Source organism: Balaenoptera physalus (assembly GCF_965194825.1).
Source record: "Balaenoptera physalus genome assembly, chromosome: 16".
Classification (NCBI taxonomy): domain Eukaryota; kingdom Metazoa; phylum Chordata; class Mammalia; order Artiodactyla; family Balaenopteridae; genus Balaenoptera; species Balaenoptera physalus.
This window is the reverse complement of record NC_138898.1, coordinates 54,157,912-54,171,970: the sequence shown is the minus strand read 5'-3', so window position 1 is coordinate 54,171,970 and position 14,059 is coordinate 54,157,912. Positions and strand designations below refer to the sequence as shown.

The 14,059-nt window shown below is 49.5% G+C and overlaps 2 protein-coding genes across 3 annotated transcripts in view; one reads left to right on the top strand and one right to left on the bottom strand.

The window, feature by feature from the left end:
* The first annotated feature begins 8,796 nt into the window (after positions 1-8,796).
* Positions 8,797-11,053, top strand: LOC309644889 (uncharacterized protein C16orf90 homolog). Its single transcript, XM_082429157.1, has 2 exons — positions 8,797-10,234; positions 10,432-11,053. The coding sequence occupies exons 1-2, from the start codon at positions 10,062-10,064 to the stop codon at positions 10,784-10,786; spliced, it is 528 nt and encodes a 175-aa protein (XP_082285283.1). The 5' UTR covers positions 8,797-10,061; the 3' UTR covers positions 10,787-11,053.
* A 1,641-nt stretch (positions 11,054-12,694) lies between these two features.
* The window catches only part of NAA60 (N-alpha-acetyltransferase 60, NatF catalytic subunit), a 40,049-nt gene continuing 38,684 nt past the window's right edge, over positions 12,695-14,059 (bottom strand). For both annotated transcript variants that reach the window (XR_014254596.1, XR_014254597.1), the window contains exon 7: positions 12,695-14,053. The gene's annotated coding sequence lies outside the window, so the exon portion shown is untranslated. The remainder of the gene's footprint in view (positions 14,054-14,059) is intronic.

Here is a 14,059-nt window from a genome sequence, read left to right as displayed (position 1 = left end):
GAAACGGCCGGGCTGTGTGCGCATGCTCCATGCCGCCAGAGAAAGGGCAGCCGGCAGGGGGCGTCCCGCGACGCTGAGGGAGGGGGCGTGGGGTCCCGCGACGCTGAGGGAGCGGGCGTGGGGTCCCGCCCCGCCTGGCGGCCGGGCCCCCTTTACACAGTTTGCAGACATTTGGCACTGACTGATACGTTCTGAGGACCTACTAAGTGCCTGACGCTGTGCGAGGCACCCTACGTACTACTTCCCATTTCCTCCTAAACTCCTCTAAAAAGAATGTACATAATATCACGAAGCCGGGTCTCCAGCCTGGGTCCTGTGCCCAGTACACTTCTCTCTGGCATGTGTAAAATGGCTGGCCGCGCCCACGTCCGAAACCCGCAAGAAGCGCCTGCAGCGTGAAGCAGTTGAGGCCACAGACTGCGAGTCGCAGGCAGGGGCTGACCGCAAGGCGGCGAGAGCAGGCCCGGCAGCCATCTGCGCGTGCGCAGCCGTCTCGCTCTTCACAACAGGCCGGAAACTGGCCCGGGTCTTCGCGCGCCGGCGGTTGTCCTGGCAACCGTGAACTCCGGCAGCTGGAGCTGTCGTTGCGCCTGGTGGAGGGAGGGGGCGGCTCCGGGGTGAGGACCGCGCCCAACATGTGGCCAGATAAGCTGTGACCTAACTTGGGAGTCCTCTCTACTGGGCTGCCACGGTTGGGGATAGGCGACAGCAAGGGCTGGGGAGGTGAAGTGAGCTGAGCCCAGAAGGGTAGGCGAAGACGAGGGACTACCAACCCGTGGGACGCCCTCCGCCCCTGCATTGGTTTTGGCGAAGTTACAGACACATGAAGGCACGGGACCTCAAAGAGAGTCCCAAAATAGATCCACATATACATGGTCATTAGAACAAAGATGGTAAAGCTCTTTAGTGGAGAAAGAATAATCTTTCAGAAATAGTTTTGGAACAGTTGGAAATGCAAGTAAATGAACCTCCACCCTTGCCTAAGAGTAAAACCTAAAAACTATTGGGTTGGCCAAAAAGTTCGTTAATATCGCACAGAAAAACCGGAACGAACTTTTTGGCCAACCGAATATAACTTTTCCAGAAGAAAACTTATGGGGAAAACTTTGTGACTGGGTTAAACAAGAATTCTTAGATATACCAAAAGTATCATCCTCTAAAAAAATGTTTTTTGATAAATTGCACCTCATCAAAATTTAAAACTGCTCTTCAAGACACTAAGAACATGAAAAGATAATCCAGAGTCTGAAAAATAAATTCACAAAACACATCTGATAAAAAGCCTTCTATCCAGAATACATAACAAACTCTCAAAACTCAGTAAAGAAAACCATCCAATTAGAAAGTAGAAAAAGGAACTTCCGTGGTGGTCCAGTGGTTAGGACTCCAAGCTTCCACTGCAGGCGGTATGGGTTCCATCCCTGGTCCAGGAACTAAGATCCTGCATGCCACACAGCCCAGTCAAAAATTGTTTTTAAAAAATTAAAGACAAGAAAGTAGACAAAAAACTTAAAACAGATACTTCACAAGGGAAGATATGGCAAATGTCAACAAAAAAATTAATCAATAGTCAATCTAAGAAATGCATAGTTTATTCGGGCCAGCCTGAGGATTATAATCAGGGAGACAGTCTTTCAGAAAGCTCTGAGGATGTTTCAAAGAGGAAAGAGGGAGGCTAGTATGTAGTGATTTTGACTAAGGGGTAGGTGCAGTCAAGCATACATCTTGGTAGAAGGCTACTGCTATTCACGAGGAGCAGATATCTTAGTTAATGGTTGTAGTGCTTTTCTAAGTATGGGAAGATGCAAGAAACTGAGTTCATAAAATTTTCTCCCACAAATATCTGAGAGCTAGTTCTGCCAGTTTTCCCAGAGCACAAATGCCTCATCCTGATCTTGGCCCTGAATTTCTTTCAGGGTGTGTTGTAAATCAGTGACTGTAGTGACTAATGACTCAATTCTTGTAGAATTGGATGGTGAGCAACATTCTTTGTTTTACAATCTCCTCCTTTTCCGTCTTAATTTCTACCAAGGTTTGGGAAGCATTTCATGACCAGTTTGTCCCACGGCTCTAGGAATGCTCATACCCAGGTCAAGCAAGGATTTCATTGATAGGCCATGCGATGTGCTATCACTGGACTGTTAACAGTAGCCAAAAGCCTCTGGACCACCTTGCCTGTCTTTCTAGTCTCTTATGGTCCAGGAAATGGTTCTCTCTTACTGCTTCTTCCTGTATCTAGAGTTACACTATTAATATCATCAATCTTGGAACTTCCCTAGTGGTCCAATGGTTGGGACTCTGCGCTTTCACCACCAAGGGCCTGGATTCAGTCCCTGGTCAGGGAACTAAGATCCTGCAAGCCACGTGGCGTGGCCAAAAAAAGAAAAAAATCTTCAATGTTATAGAACCATATATTTGATCAATTGTTTCAAGTAGCCTAGTTATTTTTATCAGAGGCTCAGTCACACATTCAGTAATACAAGAAACTATAATCTTGCAAAATAAACAGACTACAAGTAACATTACTAAGGTTCTAAGTAGGTATTTAAGCTAAGAACTTCCATTAGGTGTGGCCCAGTATCTCCCCAGATCATCTGACCCAGTGTGTTCTGCACCAATCGCTATCTTTAAGGGAAATGTTATATTGGCATTGCACACAAAGTTCACCAAAGATATCTGCATCATGACCCCTTACAAGATTGAGAAAGGAATGTTATCTTCTAAGGAGTTATATAACTGGCATCAGAAGAAGAAAAATTGAGCTTTATGGTTGAGCAGGTATTTCTGCTGTTGGGGAGGTCTGGTTAATGCATAAGGCAGATACACAATGCACACTACAGGGGAGAGAGGAGGCCCAAATGGGCAGAAAAAAATTTGTGTTTAAATCTTCTTGTCTTGCCTTAAAATATGAATTTTATTTCATTACAAATCGTAAGCAAAGGAAAAGATGCTCAAGATTATTAGTCATTAGAGAAATGCATATTAAACCACAAAATATCACTACACAATTATTAGAATAGCTAAAACAACAAAAACCCACAAAAACCCTGACAGTGCCAAGGGCTTGAAAGGATGTGGAGCAACTTGGGCTTTCATACACTATTGGTGAGAATATGAAACTGTACATCCACTTTGGAAAAACAGTCGGTAGTTTCTTAATAAAGTTAAACATACACAACGTACAGCTCAGCAGTCTCTCTCCCAGGTATTTGCCCAAGAGAAATAAAAACTTATGTTCACACAAAACTTATACATACATGTTGAGAGCAGCTTTATAATTGCCCCAAACTGGAAACCACTCAAGTGCCCCTCAACTTATGAATGGATAAACACATTGTGGTACATTCACACAATGGATTACCACTCACCAATTTTTAAAAAGCAAAGAGCTAAAATACACAAGGACAATGATGAATCTCCAATGCCTTATGCTAACTGGAAGAAGCCAGACTCAAAAGGCTTCGTACAAGGACTTGAGGACACAGTGGGAGAAGGGGAAGCTAAGACAAAGTGAGAGAGTAGCACTGACATACATACACTACCAAATGTAAAACGGATGGCTAGTGGGAAGCTGCTGCATGCCACAGCGAGATCAGCTCGATGCTTTGTGACGACCTAGAGGAGTGGGATAGGGAGGGTGGGAGGGAGGCTCAAGAGGGAGAGGATATGGGGATATATGTATACATTCACTTTGTTGTACAGCAGAAACTAACACAACATTGTAAAGCAATTATACTCCAATAAAGATATTTAAAAAGGGCTTCCCTGGTGGTGCACTGGTTAAGAATCCGCCTGGCAATGCAGGGGACATGGGTTCTAGCCCTGGTCCAGGAAGATCCCACATGCCGCGGAGCACTTAAGCCCGTGCGCCACATCTACTGAGCCTGAGCTCTAGAGCCCGCAAGCCACAACTACTGAAGCCCGCGCGCCCAGAGCCCATGCTCCGCAAGAAGAGAAGCCACCACAATGAGAAGCCACCGCAATGAGAAGCCCGCGCACTGCAACGAAGACTAGTTCCCGCTCGCCACAACTAGAGAAAGCCCACACGCAGCAACGAAGACCCAACACAGCCAAAAATAATAAATAAAATAAATATATTTTTAAAAAAGGCTTTGTACTGTACGATTCCATTTACATGACAATCTGAATGAGATGAAAATACAGACATAAATCAGTGATTGCCACGAAGAGTTGGGTGCAAAATAATTTTGGGGGTGATGAAACTGTTCTGTATCTTGATTGTGGTGGTAATTACATGACAGTAGCTGTTTGTCAAAACTCATAGATCTGTGCACTAAAAAGGGTGAATTTTACCACGTCTAAAATTGTATCTCTTGGGAATTCCCTGGGGGTCCAGTGGTTAGGACTGGGCGCTTTCACTGCCCTGTCGAACCTGGGGCCCAGGTTCGATCCCTAGTCGGGGAACTAAGATCCCACAAGACGCGTGGCATGGCGAATAGAATAAAATAAAATAGTGTATCACTAAGCATGACTAAAAAACAAAAAAGCTTTAAAAAAAACTATCCAACGGCTTCCCATCGCTGTTCAAAGAAAACTCAGTCCTCTGAGCTGCGCCTGCTCTGTGCCTCCTCTGCTCCCTTCCCTCCATCTCCCCTCCCTGGCTTCCTGTTGAACACGCCCACCTTCTTCCTGCTTTCTGGTCTTTGCGCAAGTAGTTCTCTCTGTCCGTAGTGCTCTTCCCAACTTCTTCAGATCTTTGTGAAGAGGGCTCTCGGACCATCTACACTAAAGCAGACCCTTCCCAGCCCCTCCCTGTCACATCACCTTCTTTTATTTTCTTCGTATTATGACCTGGAAACATCTCCCTTGCTTCTCTTCTGTGTCTCTGATCTGGACATGTATGCGCCGTGGAAACATACCTTCTCTGTCCTACTCGACTCTCTCCCCAAGTCTACAATAGTACCTGGCACTACACAGGCTCTCAGAACATACATGCTGAGACTGAATGAGTGAGTCGGAGTACAATGCCTCACCCCAGTGAAGTGAAAGGTCTTTGAGGAAAGGCCACGTCCCCTGCTCTCCTCCCATGCTCTGTGCTGGCTGTGATGCCCAGTTCAGAGCTGACACAACAGGCTGCCTGAAGTCCACCAGATCTGGGCAAACTGGTGTGCACAGGGCACCCAGTGCAGTCTCTAAAGCAGTCAGCTTTGTGACCTTGGGAAGTTACTCAACCTCTGGGGGACTTAAGATTCTTCAGTGTCAAAGTGGAGGTTGTGATGCCTGACACACACAGTGGAGGCTGTGATGGGCAGACAGCACTTGACATCCACTGTAGCTGGCAGGGCACGGAGGGAGCACCGAGCCTCCTCCCTCGGTTTTTACTTTTTTTAACAGCTTTTTAACATAAGATAAAATGCACATATTTAAAGTGTGCAATTTAATAAGCTTTGACAAGTGTATACACGCAAGAAACTATCCCCACAATCAAGATAGAGAACACATCTGCCACCTGTTTTCCTGTGTCCCACACCTTTGTAATGTCTACCTCCTGCCACTCCTTCTACCCCAGGCAACCATTCCTCTGCTTTCTGTCACTGTACACAGGTGTATTTCTCGGGTTTTATATAAATGGGAGCACACAACATATTCTTTTTGTCTGGCATCTTTTACTTGGCATAATTATTTTGAGACTCATCCATGTTGTAGCCTATATCGGTAATTCATTCCTTTTTACTGCTGAGTTGTATATCCATTGTATGGATATACCACAGTTTATTTACACATCACCTGTTCCTGGGCATTTCCAGTTTGGGGCTAGTACAAATAAAGCTGGTATGAACATTCATGTAGAAATCCTTATAAAGACACATATGCTTTCTTTTCTCTTGAATAAATACCTATGAATGACATAGAGTCATAAGGCAAGTGAATGTTTAACTTTTTTTCAATAATTTAAAAAAAAAATAACTTTATTTATTTATTTTTGGCTGCGTTGGGTCTTTGTTGCGGCACGCGGGTTTTCTCTAGTTGCGGCGAGCGGGCTTCTCACTGCGGTGGCTTCTCTTGTTGTGGAGCACAGGCCGTAGGCACGTGGGCTTCAGTGGTTGTGGCTTGTGGGCTCTAGGGCGCAGTCTCAGTAGTTGTGGCACACAGGCTTGCGGCATGTGGGATCTTCCCGGACCAGGGCTCGAACCCGTGTCCCCCGCATTGGCAGGCATATTCTTAACCACTGTGCCACCAGGGAAGCCCTTCAATGGACTTCTGATTTTAGAACAGTTTTAGATTTTCAAAGGAGTTTCAAAGATAGTACAGAGTTCCTGTATATTCCATCTCTCCCTCATGCCCGCAACTGTTAACATCTTACATTAGTATGGTGTGTTTGTCTGATGAACCAATACTGATACATTATTATTAACTGAAGTCCAGATTTCCTCATTTCTAACCTACTGTCCCTTTCCTGTTCTATGATTTGATTCAGGACACAGCATTACATTTAGTCGTCATGTCTTCTTAGGTTTCTCTAGACTGTGACAGTTTCTCAAACTTTCCTTGTTTTTGATGACCTTGATAGTTTTAAGTGGTGCTGGTCATTTACGTATTTTTATTGTGATAAAATATACATAACATAAAATAAAATTTGCCCTTATAAGTGTACAATTCGGTAGCATTAAATACATTTGAAATGTTCAACCACCATCTCGATTTAGTTCCAAAATATTTTAATCACCCCAAAAAGAAATGTCACACCAACTAAGCAGTCTCTCCCCATTTCTCCTTCCCCACAACCCCTGGTAATCACTAACCTGCTTTCTGTCACTTTGGATTTATTCATTCTGCATATTTCGTGTAAACAGAATAAAATATGTGGCATTGTGTATCTGGCTTCTACCACTGAGCAGTATGTTTCTGAGGTTCATCCATGTTGCCCTGTGTATCAGTATTTCATTCTTTTTACAGCTGAATAATATTTCCCTGTATGGACAGACTACAATTTGTTTATCCATCCATTAGCTGATGGACTTTTGGGTTGTTTCTACTCTTTGGTTACTATAAATAATGCTGCTATAAATATTTGTGTACAAGTATTTATTTAAATACCTGTTTTCAACTCTTTTGGGTATATACCTAGGAGTGAAATTGCTAGGTCATATGGTAATTCTACGTTTAACTTGTTGAGGAACTGCCAAGCTGTTCTCCATAGTGGCTGCACCATTTTCCATTCCCACCAGCAGTGTAGGCAGGTTTCAATTTCTCTACACCCTCATTAACTTATCTTCTGTGGGGTTGTTTGGTTGGTTGGTTTTTTAAATTATAGCCAGCCTCATGTGTGAGAAGTAGTGTCTCACTGTGGTTTATTTTTTGTAATTTTTTAAAAATTTATTTATTTTTGGCTGCATTGGGTCTTCGTTGCTACACGCAGGCTTTCTCTAGTTGTGGCGAGCGGAGGCTGCTCTTCATTGTAGTGCACAGGAGGCCCCTCATTACGGTGGCTTATCTTTGTCACGGAGCACGGGCTCTAGGCGGGTGGGCCTCAGTAGTTGTGGCATGGGGCTCAGCAGTTGTGGTTCGCGGGCTCCGGAGCGCAGGCTCAGTAGTTGTGGCGCACGGGCCTAGTTGCTCCGTGGCACGTGGGATCCTCCTGGACGAGGGCTCGAACCTGTGTCCCCTGCATCGGCAGGCGGATTCTTAACCACAGTGCCACCAGGGAAGTCCCTCACTGTGGTTCAAATTTGCATTTCTCTAATGACTAAATACATTGAACATGTTTTCATATGCTTGTTGACTATTTGTATATCTTCTCTGGGAAAATATCTATTCAAGTTCTTCACCCATTTTTAAATTGGGTTGTTTGTCTTTTTGTTGTTGACTTGTAAGAGCTCTTTATGTGTTCTAGATACTACACTCTAATCAGATATATGATTTGCAAATGTTTTCTCTCATTCTGTAGGCTGTCTTTTCACTTCTTGACACTGTCTTTTGCAACACAAAAGTTTTCAACTTTTATGAAGTCCAATTTACCTATTTTTTCTTTTGTTGCTTGTGCTTTTGTTGTCATATCTAAGAATCCATTACCAAATCCATGGTGATGAAGATTTCTTCAAAGAGTTTTCTTTGAGTTAATTTTTGTATATGGTGTGAGGTAGGGGTCCAGCTTCATTCTTCATTTGTATCTTTTGAACATCTAGTTGTCCCAGCACCATTTGTTGAAGAGACTATTATTTTCCCTACGGAATAGTCTTGGCAATCTGTTAAAAATAAATTGTCCAGAGATGTATGAAATTATTCTGGGCTCTCTATTCTATTCCATTAGTCTGGATGTCTAGCCTTATACCAGTTCCACAGTTATGGTTACTGTAGCATTGTATGCAATAAGTTTTGAAATCAGAACTCTTGAGTCTTCAAACTTTTTAAGATTGTTTTTGGCTTTTGGGCTCCCTTGTAATTCCACATGAATTTTAGGATCAGTTTTCCTGTTTCTGCCTACAAGGCCATTGAGATTTTGATAAGAATTGCATTGAATTTATAGATCACTTTGGGAAGGATTGTTGTCTTAACAATATTAAGTCTTCAAACCATGAACAGGATCTTTTTCCTTTTTTTTCCCCAGCAATGTTTTCTAGTTTTCAGTGTTGTCTTGTACCTCCATGGTTAATTTTATTCCTGTTTTATTCTTTTTGTTCTTTGCTACTGTATAGAAATACAGTTAATTTTGCGTGTTGATCTTGTATCCTGAGACTTTGCTGAATCTTATTAGCTCCGATAGTTTTATTAGCTCAAATAGTTTTTTTAGTGTGAATTAATTTTTTTCTCTGTATAAGATCATGTCATCTGTGAATAGAGAGAATTGAAGGTTTAACTTTTTAAGAAACTGTTTCCCAAATTGGTGGTACCATTTTACATTCCCCCAGCAATATATGAGAGTTCCGGTTCCTCCAAATCCTTCATTACACTTGGTGTGATCCCACAGTACTCCATCATCTACTTAGGGGAAAATGGACAGAAAAATTAAGGGACCTATCCAGTCACCCAATACCACCTTCTCAGCATGCTCAAAGCACTGAGCCAGATCTCACCAAGTCTGCATCCCTAAACCTTCATTATCCATCCATGGATGAAGAAACTGATACCCCAAGAAGTCACCCCTGGGAGTGACTCCTCAGCCTGCAAGAGCTGAATCTGTTTGGCATGCCTGTCCCAAGCCAGAGGGACCAGGGACCTCCCCTAAGGTTCTGCCCCCTTCCCTTGTCCTCCTCCCACCCTGCCCCTGCCCTTGAGCATCATCCTCTCCCAAACTCAGGGATCTGGGAAACCTGGGAGTCTTCCCTGTGACATCACAGAGCTGGTTGCCAAGGGAGACCTGCAGATCCATCCCCTAGGCAGGGGAGAGCACAGCCCTGCTGCACAGGAGGCTCGGCTGCTCCTCTCCCACCTGGCTGGCCCTCCATGGAAGCCTTGGTCTGTGTGTTCTCTCAGCTGCGCATAAGAGAAGGTGCCAGGCTGCGGGGAGGAGTGGCAGGAGGAGAGATGTCCTCCTGTCCTGACCTGGGCCCAAAGCCACCAGGGTGGCCTCAGGGACATACAAGCTTGGGAGAGGGGAATGGCCACCAGTCCAGGCCACGTGACCCTGGGCACCAGAATGCTCTCTCTAGGGTAGGGGGCAAAAAGGGGTGGCAGAAAGAGCCTGCAGTCCTGAAAGAGATCTTGGTGCCAAGACTCAGGCTTCTCAGCCTCCCTGTTGGTTGGGAGGGAGAAGGAGTGCTTTGTTGGGTGAGGGAGGTGGGAGACAGGGGGTGGAGCCCATTTGACAGACAGGTAAGCTGAGGCTCTGCAGGCCAGGGGTGGAGCCCATCACATGAGCATGTGACTACACTGTCCCCTCACGGCCTCTGTGGCCCACCAGCCACCAATCTCCTGCTCTCCCCTCCACAGATGCAGTGAGCTGAGTCCAAGGACGCACCAGTCACCCCGACACGCCACCCAATATCTACGACGGGGGGCTGGGGGCCCAGCAGCAGCAGTGTCCCAGTGCCCAGGGAAGCAAGCCCAAGAACTTCCGGTTGTACCACCTCCGGGGTCTGGCTCTCTACCTACCAGGCCTCATGCAGCCTGCCGGCCAGTGTGAGACCCATTGGCTGGGCCAGCTCATGGCCGGGGGCTGCCTCCCACAACCTGAGGGCACAGTCTGGCCCCTGGACTTGAAACAGGGGGCTCTGGGCTCAGGTAACAGTCACCACTCAGCCCTTCTGGAAGCTCGACAGCCTGGGAAATACAGGTGAGCACCTGTTCAGGTGATGCAGGGCTGGGGACAGGAGGGGAAGACCCCGGGCAGGGTTGGGCTGGGCACTCAGATGGACCCAGGTGGTCCCTCTCCACTCCCAATCCGCCTGGGTACCTGTCCCAGCTCTACATTTGATGAGCGACCTCAGACTGCTCTCCCCCGCTGGCCAGGCCTCAGTTTCCCCATTTGTAAAATGAGGCGTTCGCGTTAGAGAAGGGTCCTTTCAGTTTGAAACGTGTTTCCCTCTTCCTCCTCCTCTCCCAGGTTTTCTTTAAGGAGAACTGCCCCCTCCCCTCCGGTTTTGAAGGATGCCAGGTTCACGAGGGTCATAGGCTGGCAGCCTCCCCCAGGTCCCTCCAAGTGACTCCTCTCCCCCCGCTTTCCTCAGCTTCCAGTTCCAGCATGGACCCAGCCAAGGGTGCCCCCTCCCAGCCCGGTCCCCGTGAAGGCTTGGGGCTCAGGCCTAAGAGATCCTGGTGGGCCTCAGAGGAATCCACATGTCCCTCATGCAAGAGAACGCACTCTGGGGCTCTGGAGAGGCCATAGGGATCCAAGTGCCAGGGCTGGTTCTCCCAGCTCAGGACAGGAGGGGAAAGGATGACCCAGGAGGAGGAGGAGGACACAGGTCCAGGGGGAAGGGCTCAGCCCCCACCAGTAGCATCCTCACACCAAGATGCCTGGGCAGCTGCCCAGCACCAGAGCCTAGGCCAGCCTCGGGAAAACTTGAAGGTGGAAGGAGGAGGAGGTCCTGTGGGAGGGACAGAAAGAAGCCTGGGCGTACCCTTGCAGCCTGCTCCAATTCAAGTCAGCCACTTGTACCTGGGAGGCTGGGCGGAATGGAGAGTTGGGCTCCCAAGTGGCCAGGGAGCCTACAGGTCTAATTTCAATAAAAGCCAAGGCCTGCACCTTCTGTCCCTGGGTCTGTCTGTCATCAGGCCAATTCAGCCAGAGAAATGGCCCCTCGGCACCTGTGTTCTGAGAGCAGAGTTCCAGGTAGATCCTGGGGGAATCCGAGGTGCTCCCACCCTTAGTTGAGGAGGGAGCCGTCCTCCTCGGGGCGGGACTCTGGGCAGGCTTCCTGGGTGGGCAGGGTCTCAGCAGGCCTAAGAGCAGGGCTTGGTGTTCTGGGTGGAAAGGGCAGAGGACAGAGAAAGTTAGGCCAGGTTTAGGGAGGGTGTTGGGAGGAGAGCAAGTTCCCAACCTGGGCAGAGACGTTGACCCCACGCCGCCCCTCACTGAGGCCTTGGTTGAGTTCACCCTCCCTGGGGACCCCTGGCTGCCCTGACCCTCCAGGCAGAATGGGCACAGCCCTTCTCCCAGCTGGGCTAGACTCTAGGCACCCAGGCATGGGCTCCTCTGTATCAGGAGGTCTTAACCCCAGCCCTGTTGACATTTGGGGCTATGCCATTCTTTGTTTCGGGGGCTGTTCTGTGAGTTGCAGGATGTTTAGCAGCGACCCTGGCCTCCACTCACTAGATTCCAGTAGTGCCCTCCACTCAGTGTGGCAACGAAAAACATCTCCGGAGAGTCTGATGTCCCCTGGGGGGCAGAATCTCTCAGGCTGAGACCCCCTGCTCTACATCACTGGGCCTCAGCCTGTGGGGACAGATGGGAGGACCTGGGTTTGCCTCAGTGACCCTCACCATTTGGCTGATTTCCTGTCCTGGCAGCCTGGGTCAGGCAAGGGCTGACCTACCCCTCTCACAGGCTTCTGTCAGACCACACATGATGGTGTCAAGGACATTCTGGACACCAGGACAGCTGGGCTCCTTCCAGACATGGGGGAAAGCTCCCTCAGGCCCCTGCCCTGCCCCTGTAGCCTGGTACAGCAGATTCTGGAGACTTTGGCCCCTGGGTGCTTTTCAGGTTGTTCTAAGTGTGCATACGGCCCTGGGTGGTGGCAGCTCCTAGTCCGGGCCACCAGCCTCAGGCCCTGTCCCATAGGGAGGGCCATCGGGGGGAGGCCCAGCCCTCAGGGAGCAGCGCACCCACGCTTTGGAGGGGTCCACACCTGGGCTGGGGTCTCAAGCCCACCGTTCACAGCTGTGTGGCTCTTGGGCAACTCCCAGCCCCTGAACCAGTCATTTGTCTAACAGGGTGACAGGCACGACCCCCTGCCCCCAGGGTGGCCAGAGGCTCCAAGAAGTTGGTGGAAGGACCTGGTCCCAGGCTTGGCCCAGCCAGGGGTTGGGACCTGCTGCCCCCTCCCCCCGCCTCAGGCTCCTGCGGTGGGGTGCCCTGGGCAGGGCCCCGGCCTGACCACTGCACTGTCACCAGCTCTAGAACCTCTTCCAGGGCTGCATTCCTTGGCAGGGCAAGGTACAATTATGATCGTAAAAAACAATCGCCCTTTGAGCTGGAAGCCGTCCTTGGGACTTCAGGGGACAAGCAGCTCCTGGGCCGCCCTCAGCCACGGGGCAGGTCCACAGGCGCAGGGCCTGCAAAGACAGGATGTGACCAATTAAAGTCTATTTATTTGTTTGTAGTAAGACAAAACACTATAATCTGTTCAACACTGGGCTGGACACTGCAGTGATAAGGAGGCGAGGAGGGAGGGGCAGGGCAAGGCCTCTGAGCTCAATTAAGAATGTCCAAGGCAGAACCTTCTGGAAGACTCTTCCCTTACCCTGAGGGGCAGAAATAAAAATCACATGATCTTTGATTCAGATTAGAGAGGACACCCAGCTGGGCCTCAGCATGAAACCAATGTCAGCGTGGAGGTGGGGAGTGCGGGGAGATGGAGTGCTCTTCCTGCCCAGGATCCACCGGTGAGGCCGCAGGAGCCCAGGGCCGGGAAGTTCTGAGGGAAGGAAGGACACGGTCACGGAGCCCCCACCTGGGGTGTTCCCGTCTCCTGCTCTCGTCCGGCGTGAGACTCTGTGCCATCCCCTCTGCTCCGGAAGGGCAGGCCAGGCAGCAAGCAGCTCTAGGGGCCCTGGCAGAAGGGACGCCAGGAGCACGTGCCGTCCACGCACACACTTCCAGGCACTGTCTCTGCCCCAGAGGTGGAGGGACCACAAGGCACGTGACTGTCCCCAGCCCCAAAGGCCGGGTCTCACTTGGTCATGGTGGTGCTCAGCTTCGTCCCTTCTGCACCTGGCCAGGCCCTGGAGCTGCTGCTCATGGGGCTGGGGGGCTGGGGGAGACAACCCCCAGGCCCTCAGCGGCGCCTGTCCTCAGCCCAGCTCCCTGCGGCAGCTCAGCTGAATGGCACATCCACCATCTGACAGGCGGTTCCAATCGCTCGGGACAGAATGAAGCAGCCCGTGGGAAGAGGCTGCGGGAGGACTCAGCCTCCTAGTGGGGATGTGGGCATCTGTCTCATTATCCGCCCGCACGTGTGGGGAGCGAAGCCCCAGAGCTCAGTGTGTGGGTAAGAAGCCTCCTCAGCTGTGCCCAGCAAGTGTCAGCCCCGGCTGGAGAGACCGGGGCTGCTCTCTGCCCCCCGGGCTTCTGGGTGCTGGTTTTGGACCAGGGGCTGGCCTTCCCGTTATTTCGACCCCTCATTGTTCAGAGGCTCCTGTGTCTTTAGGGTCAAGTCTGTCCGTAACACTTGGGTTACTCCCTCCCAGAAGTTTATTCCGACTTTGGAGGAAGGAGCTGGAAGGATCGGGCAGTGGAGGGGAAGAGGCCGGTGAGGGGTGTGGGGAAGGAAGCCCTTTCCCATGCCCTTGCTCCCAGGGCAGCAGAAGAAACAGACCACAGTGAACACTACCACCCCCAGGTGCCCGTGGGGCTGGAGCACGTGCGGGGGCCCGGCCAGGGCTCAGCAGAAGTGAAGGTTTCCAGATTGGGAAGGAGGGCTGGAGGAGCCTGTGG